General features: G+C 46.2%; 1 protein-coding gene across 1 annotated transcript; it reads left to right on the plus strand.

Moving 5' to 3' along the window:
* Positions 1–2918: 2918 nt before the first annotated feature.
* Positions 2919–3746, plus strand: LOC139056315 (NPC intracellular cholesterol transporter 1-like). The gene has a single exon (XM_070534474.1). It carries the CDS (start codon positions 2968–2970, stop codon positions 3649–3651), a length of 684 nt encoding a protein of 227 aa, XP_070390575.1. The 5' UTR covers positions 2919–2967; the 3' UTR covers positions 3652–3746.
* The last annotated feature ends 4286 nt before the right edge of the window (positions 3747–8032 follow it).

An 8032-nucleotide genomic window follows, 5' to 3' on the forward strand; every position in this document is an offset into this window, starting at 1 on the left:
ACCTCTACGCCGCGCGCACTTGGCGATCTGAATTGGAAGTTTCATTTCGACTGACCTGAACCTCAGTTTTGCCACGGCACAGATCAAGTGAAGCAGAACTTTATGAAAAATTATGACAAATAAGCCACTGAATATTGTACGCATTCTTTATTTAAAAATTTTGTTTATTTTTGGTATGCCTACGAGCTAGACACAAATTCTGACGCTTTCATTCGCGAATCATTGTTTCATTACGAAGAAAAGAGCTGCGCTTGCTGGCATTGAACTGTCACTTCTGGAGCGTGGCTTGCGCGCCTGTCAGCCGAGAAACCGAAAACCAACGACTCACGCCAAATCCAGGAGAAATTGGCACAAAAAGCATCACACACAAAAGAAAAGGAATAAACCCTATCTGAAGATTTTCTGGTGGTTTTTTATGAAAGAAAGCTTGCTCTTCATTTTCTTCACTAGTAACCAACCGTATCCCGGCAAGTTTCCGAAAATTGTGTTTATTATAGGTTAGCACTGTAAATGTATTTACAGTTGCTATTTACAGTGTCCTTTAAGTTATCGACAATTGCATGAGCGGAGTATTAAGCGGCGACTCGCTGAGGTGCACGGGCAACATATCCTCTGTGTTTGCCTGCATGTCGGAAGGAATGGAGCTCTGATCCGCCAGGCTCTGTCGTTATTGACGGCCTGCGCCTTGGAATCAGAAAGTGTTCCCTTCCGCAACATACGCCAACACGGGCCTAAATGAGAACGAGAATAAGAAGGCCCCTATTTTATATATGACGCTCACTTTTCTCGCTTGATCTTCTGAAAGACATTCGGGAAAACGAAACCATTCATTTTCATACAGTATATGCGGCACACGTATGATACACTTTTTACCAAAAGAGTCGTCTGTTTTTGCTCTGCTCAAACGAAAATCCCTACCGTGACCACAGCTCGTTCATGCATGCGCTGTTTGCTTATGTAAAACGTGTTAATTGTTTGCGTGTTCTTGTTCGTCGCTTCCGTGGTAACCGTAGAGTCCTTGGGCACTGCTAATTCTGTCGTGTTTAGTGCAGCAGCACGTGAAAAGCAAGATTTCACAACGGATAAGCGATTCGTTTATTTGCAAAGTTGTCTTTTGACTACCGCATTACTCTATAGACCTTTCGAAACTATAGACCTTTCGATCGGAGGGAGAGAGCGCGTCTGCTCTGGACTACTGCGCACGAGTAGAAAGAGGGAGAGATAAATGAGATGCGAAAGGCAGGGAAGTTAACTGCGTACACGATGCCTACGCTGCTAGCTAAATATGTCAAACCTGGTGCAGATTTTCTGCAGTGTACAATGACCTAATTGCGAAATCTGCATTTTTAGACAAAAATGTACACAAACATAAAGAGAGGGTTATGAAAAAAAAAGAACACAGACGCACGCGCACACACACACACACGCACACATATTTGACCGGAGGAATTTCAGTAGCGCCTTCGTTGCCTTCTGGTGCGAAGGCCGCCCCAGCCGGCACTCTCCGAGCGTGAGCTCGGAAAGCGGCTGGTCGTCGAGGCGTGCCCCGTTAAGGCAGGTTCTCGAAGTTCTGTGGACTATTGGCCGTAAAAATGCGTGACTCTGCCGGCGTGTATTGTGTCAGAAAGGATAATTATAGAGGTTTAGCGCTATATTTGTATTGTGGATACTGACAATGTAAAAATAAATTTACATCTTTAAAGGTGGGAAAAGTACAAGAGAACTGCACACCTTGTACGTATCTTTTTCTCTATTTATGCGTAACGGTATATATGACAGTAAAACACTTATGACACCCCATTACTATATTTAACGACGTATTACGACACATAATCATAAGCTATATATTTAAAAAGATATGGGGCTGCAGGAATGTTTTATTTTGTTAATGCAGCATCCTCAAGTAGAGTGTTACTGCATCATTTCTACGAAATTCCGTCCATCGATGATCATAAATTTACAATTATGTGTTTATCACCAGAGGGTGCACACTGATAATGCGTTTTACAAATATGCATAGGTGGTCATGCATTTAGGCAGACCACTCAGGTGGTCACCGTCATGACAAGTGCGCTCCAAAGCATCGCTATAGATGCCGACAGAGTTCATCTGGTGACGTCCCAGGATGTGGGCTTTGCCTTGAGTCATTTGTTGCTTGCCTGTTGCTTGTTGTTTTGAATATGCAACTGTGCGATAACATCCCTAACTACACGCTCTGACAAAATCGGAAGCCCTTTTACGGCGCAATCTTGCCACAATACGAAGATTCATCAGTCTCGCGCTCATTTCCTCGCGTTAGGTGTGTGCACTCGTTAATTTCTATTGTGGAACACGACATGGCGCTAAGAGAGGCAAGGAATTCCTGGGAAGTTGCAGCACGCAGCGCCAAACAAACAGATGCGCGGAAGAGCTATTGCGATTATTGTTGTGTGACAGAAATGCATCCGTAAAGTTTATTAAACTGCGATGCTGCTTGCTATCACATTTCAAATTACGGCCGTAACGTGGGTGCTCCTTCCTCGATTCCAACACGTAGTTTTCCTTAAGTATGTAAAGTGCGAGTTATTGAGTGAAGCACTTTAATAGATATAGCTTATTTTGCAGTGATTCTGGTTGATGAGGACGTTCCCACATGCTAAGTGCCTAAACGAACTGACTGGCCTTTTGTGCACTTTATTACGCAATACAACACTTGAGATACGAACCTCTAGCCGAACGTTTGACAGCATTGCACCAGACAATTAAATGATAGGGGCGGCAGCGCGTATCTACCTAACGAAGGTCCGGCGTTTATCCGCGTGTGTTATCGGCAAGTCCGGTCCCTCTGCGTCATCTGACTGACACGAGAAACTGCGGACCAAGCACAATTGTTGCCATAGCAAACCGAGTGCCGCGAGTTGTATAAAAGGAGCAGACGTTAGGCCCATAGATGCATCATCGAGACCTCCGCGACGGGCACGCATCACGATGTCTAACAGCTGGCTTTTCACCGTCGCCTTAACCGTCGCGCTTGTGTCGTCGGCAATGGCCGAGTGCGTCACGTACGGCAACTGTGGCACGGATCCAGACACCGACAAGCCTCTGCCATGCGCCGCCAAGCGTCATCCGGTCCCCCTCGAGAGTCAGCTGCTCGAGAAGGCGTGCCCCGCTCTGCTCGACCCATCCGGCAAGCCAGTGCCAGTCTGCTGCGACGCTGCGCAGGCGAAAAGTATGGTGTCTGAGTTCGAGAACCTCCGCAGTTGGATCGTAAAAAGAGATCAGAGGTGCTTTCCAAACTTCCAGAACCTCGTCTGCCAGGCGTACTGCTCGCCGAAGCAGTCCGAATTCGTCGCCGTCAACGGTACCCGCACCGCGGAAAGCGGCGAATCCTCGGCCACGGAGTTGGTCTACGCCGTGCACCCGAGTTTCGCCGAGGGAGTGTACGCAGCTTGCAAGGACACCCGCACCAAAGGCATCGGTTTCAAGTTGACGACTTTTATGTGCAAAAAGAGCTTCTTTGGCAAGTGCTCTCCCCAACGCTTCCTCGACTTCATCGGCTCCGTCTCCTCGGAGGGCGGACACTCGCCGGTCAAGATGAATTTCCAGATCACCAAGAGCCAGTACACAGTGGGCGACCGCGAGCTGGAGCCGCACAACCCCAGCTTAATCTGACCTACAGCTGAAAGCTGGCGCGCGCACGCGGCTGCAACTATTTATATGTTGGTGCAATAAACTGCGATACTCGACACAACAGAAGCTGTAAGAAATGTTCAGTTTTACTTTCGGCCATTACTGTGGCATCTCTCGAAAGGAATTCCTCGCCGGTCTTCAGTTATTGATTGCAGGCCGCGGCCAGAAAACGCATCACTCCTCATAGCTTACTTATCGAATGCTGTAAGTGGCACGTGGGTACGGCCTGTATGTCGCCTGAGTAATCCTGACGGACACCAATTCCATGGTCCAGGCTGAATAAGCATACACATGCAGTTCTAGCTTGTTATGTGCAAGCTTTAGCATTACAAAAGTGTATATTTGTGTCACCAGACTGTAACACCAGAAAATATATTGTTCTATAGTTTGAGACAGGCCCAACTCGCATAGGAGTAAAAACGCCTGAAGCAGCCAGCAGCCCTCACGTGACCTTCATGTAGGTAATTGCCCGTGACGAACATCAAAAGAATGCCCCTCAGCTCCGTACGTATGTAGAGTCACTCCTTGTTACTCACGCCTGGTAGTACTCGAATATCTGGTCAAAATATGTATATTATGGCATTCGGAAGACTTGCAAGCATTTGCGTCGATGACAACGACGAAGTGCGGTGCATTTAGCGTCCGGTTGGTCATTTACCCCAGTGCGACAGGGAGAGAAGGGGCGATACATTCAGGCGGCGGGTGCATAGAAAAATACACTTCCGAGCGGAACCCAGAGTTCTTGTTTCCAGAGGGATTGCTCGAGCAACGAAACGCATTGGGCATCGAATTTCGTCATTGATTCACACAAAAGAGAGTTTAAGAGTGACCATCTTCACAAACTAGGGACTTGTAATGCCGGCAGCAGGTGTACCCCTCGCCTTGTTTGAGCGTACCGCGCAGGAGGACGAACCTACGGAGTGTGCCAGCTAACTTTCGCCGGAGTTAAAAAAATATGCAAATGCCACGTAGGCGGACCGAACCAAGGTAATGTTGTTTGCCGTCGCTTGGAGATACTCAAATTATTTTTTTGTGTTCGTCCTAACTTTATTAATCTTAATTAATTGATCAACTTCTCAATTATTATAATTAGATGAAAAGTGTCAACGAGAAAATTGTAGAGCGACATGAGAAACTCCCGGTACTGCTTTCTGTTGCTCAATACGTGCTACATAATAGTGTTTTCCAGGCACGTACCCAGGATTTTTTTTCGGGGGGGGCCCACCACCTCCATCATCATCATCATCATCATCATCATCATCATGATCATCACCACCACCACCACCACCATCATCATCATCATCATCATCATGTTTTATGTCCACTGCAGGACGAAGGCCTCTCCCTGCGATCTCCATTTACCCCTGACCTGCGCCAACCGATTCCAACTAGCGCCCGCGAATTTCCTAATTTCATCGCTCCACTTAGTGTTTTGTCGCCCTCGATTGCGTTTTCCTTCTCTTGGTACCCATTCTGTAACCCTAATGGTCCAACGGTTATCTAACCGGCGCATTACATGACCTGCCCAGCTACATTTTTTCCTCTTGATGTCAATTAGAATATCGTCTATACCCGTTCGCTCTCTGATCCAAACCACTCTCTTTCTCTCTTAACGTTATGCCTAGCAGTCTTCGTTCGATCGCTCCTTGCGTGGTCCTTAACTCGCTCTCAAGTCTCTGCCCCATATGCACTGGCAAAATGCACTGATTGCACACCTTACTTTTCAATAATTATGGTAAGCTTCCAGTCGGGAGCTGGCAATGTCTGCCGTATGCGATCCAACCTATTTTTATTCTTCTGTAAATTTCCTTCTCATGATCAGGGTTCCTTGTGATTAATTGACCTAGGTAAACGTACTCCTTCACAGTCTCTAGTGGCCGACTGGCGATCCTGATCTCTTGTTCCTTTGCCCGGCAATTTATCATTATCGTCATCTTCTGCATATTAATTTTCAACCCCACTCTTACACTCTCTCTGTTAAGGTCTCCAATCATTTGTTGTAACTCGTCTGCATTGTTGTTGAATAGAACAATGTCATCGGCAAACCGAAGGTTGCTGAGATATTTTCCGTCGATATTTACTCCTAAGCCTTCCCAGTTTAATAGCTTGAATTCTTCTAAGCACGCAGTGAATAGCTTTGGAGAAATTGTGTCTCCCTGTTTGACCCATTTCTCTATAGGTATCTCCCTGCTTTTCTTGTGTAGAATTAAGGTAGCTGTAGAACCTCTGTATATATTCTTACGCGAAGGACGAGTCAGTAAGACGAGAAACTATTTACAGATTATATTTACAACAATGGTTGCAGCGCTGACCGTTTAGATTCACAGCGCGAGCCCAGTTCGTTCTTGCTTCTCTTTTCTGGAGTGATGGCGCCCACGTACCTCATTCACACAAACAAATACCACACGCATGTAGCAATATTTTTCAAGCTTTTTACGTAAGCGTTCTGTAGTCCTTAATTACGTAGTGCCTCTAGACTGCTGGTGTCTCTACTGAATCAAATGCATTTTCGTAATCTCTATAAGCCACATAGAGAGGCTTATTGTACTCTGCAGATTTCGCGATAACCTGATTGATGACATGGATGTGATCCATTGTAAGGTATCTCTTCCTGAAGCCAGCCTGTTCCCTTGGTTGACAAAATCCAGCGTTGCCCTTATCCTATTGGTGATTATTTTGGCAAATATCTTATATAATACTGGGAGCAAGCTAATGGTCCTATAATGTTTCAATTCTTTAACGTCTCCTTTTTTGTGGATTAGTATAATATCTGCATTCTTCCAGTTTTCTATGACCCTTGCAGTCGATATACACTTCGTATAAAGAGTCGCCAGTTTTCCAAGCATTATGTCTCCTCCATCTTCGATTAAATGGACTGTTATTCCACCTTCTCCTCCCACTCTTCATCGTTTCATGTCTTGCAGGGCCCTTCTGACCTCATCGCTAGTTATAGGAGAGTTTCTGTATCCTGTTCATTACTGTTTCTAAGTGAGGTATCGTGACTCCTCTGGGTACTGTATACAGGTCAGCTTAGAATTTTTCCGCTGCTTTTACTATATCTTCGAGATTGCTGATGATATTATCCTTCTTATCTTTTAGTGCATACATCATGGTTTGTCCTATTCCAGGTTTCTTTTTTACTGATTTCAGGCTGCGTTCAGTTTTTACGGCTTCTTCAGTCTTTCTCATGTTATAGTTCCGAATAGCAGTTATTTTCGCCTTGTTGATCAGTTTTGACAGTTCCGCGAATTGCGTAACGCTGTGCGGCCGCCACTCCCATACAACCGCGTAGAGCGCAGGACTCTGCGATTCTAGACGTACTGCGCTCACCGAGAAAGGTTAGAAAAACACTCACATAAGCACAGCAGAGAAGTGGCTACGTGAGGCGGTTCGACCGATAACTGTAGAAGCGTCATTCAAAGCAAGTAATTATTCTCCACTTCCGGCGGCGTTTCCTCTACTTCCTTTTTAAATAAAAAGATGTTGATCCATAAATATTCTCATAAACAACAGTCAACATTTTCGGTTATTGCGTTGGCTCTCTCCCTTAGTAGATCGCTTAATTTCTCAAATCCTTGCGATTTTTGTTTCCAGTTGCCAAATTTGCACGAAAAGTGCTATACAATTAGGGAAAAACAGACGAGCTAACGGGCGACAGTCATCTTGCTAATGGGTTTAAGGATTATTGCAGGGTTTCATGATGGACGCTCTTTCACATTATTTTATTTCCCACCTTATCTAACCCATATCACGGGTATATGGTTCCGGGCATCTGCCAGCGTCGCGGCGAGCCGTAAGTAACTCAAGGAAATAATGAAGCACAGGGAAAACTTAAACGCAATTGGCGTTTTGTCCAGCCGCAACTCGTTCCATGAGAGTATACAGACCAGCTAAGTAACAGCCGCATCCCTCTCCTGGTCCCAGGATCAGCCTAAACAAAGAAGGTTGAACTAACAAAAGCAAGAGCTATGCGCGTGACGGTGGAATAGATGGTGACAACTGAACCCATCTCGAGTTAATCGCGCGGGTGCGGAATCTATGAGAAAACTGTCCTTCACATTACAAGAGATGCCGATAACTACCGCCATCTAAAAGGAGTGAAAAAGGCAGCATAAGGCTGACCGATGAACAGCTGCCAAGTCTCAACATTAATCTGGCGGCGCTTTAGGAATGTGTGAGGAGTGGTGGCGTGGGTGGGGAGGGGGGGGGGGGGGGTATGCCACTTGATTTCGGGGGGGGGCCCGGGCCCCCCCGGGCCCCCCCCTGGGTACGTGCCTGGTGTTTTCCCAAGCGTGAAAAGCTAGCGAATGCGCGCAAAGTGCCTCGAGCGGCCAGTCGCGCGGCAATTTTGCGTGTATTCGCG

This window comes from Dermacentor albipictus, chromosome 1 (genome assembly GCF_038994185.2).
Source record: "Dermacentor albipictus isolate Rhodes 1998 colony chromosome 1, USDA_Dalb.pri_finalv2, whole genome shotgun sequence".
Lineage (NCBI taxonomy): Eukaryota > Metazoa > Arthropoda > Arachnida > Ixodida > Ixodidae > Dermacentor > Dermacentor albipictus.

Coding starts and splice junctions, on each gene's coding strand:
- LOC139056315 (XM_070534474.1), top strand. CDS start 2,968: ATGTCTAACAGCTGGCTTTTCACCGTCGCCTTAACCGTCGCGCTTGTG.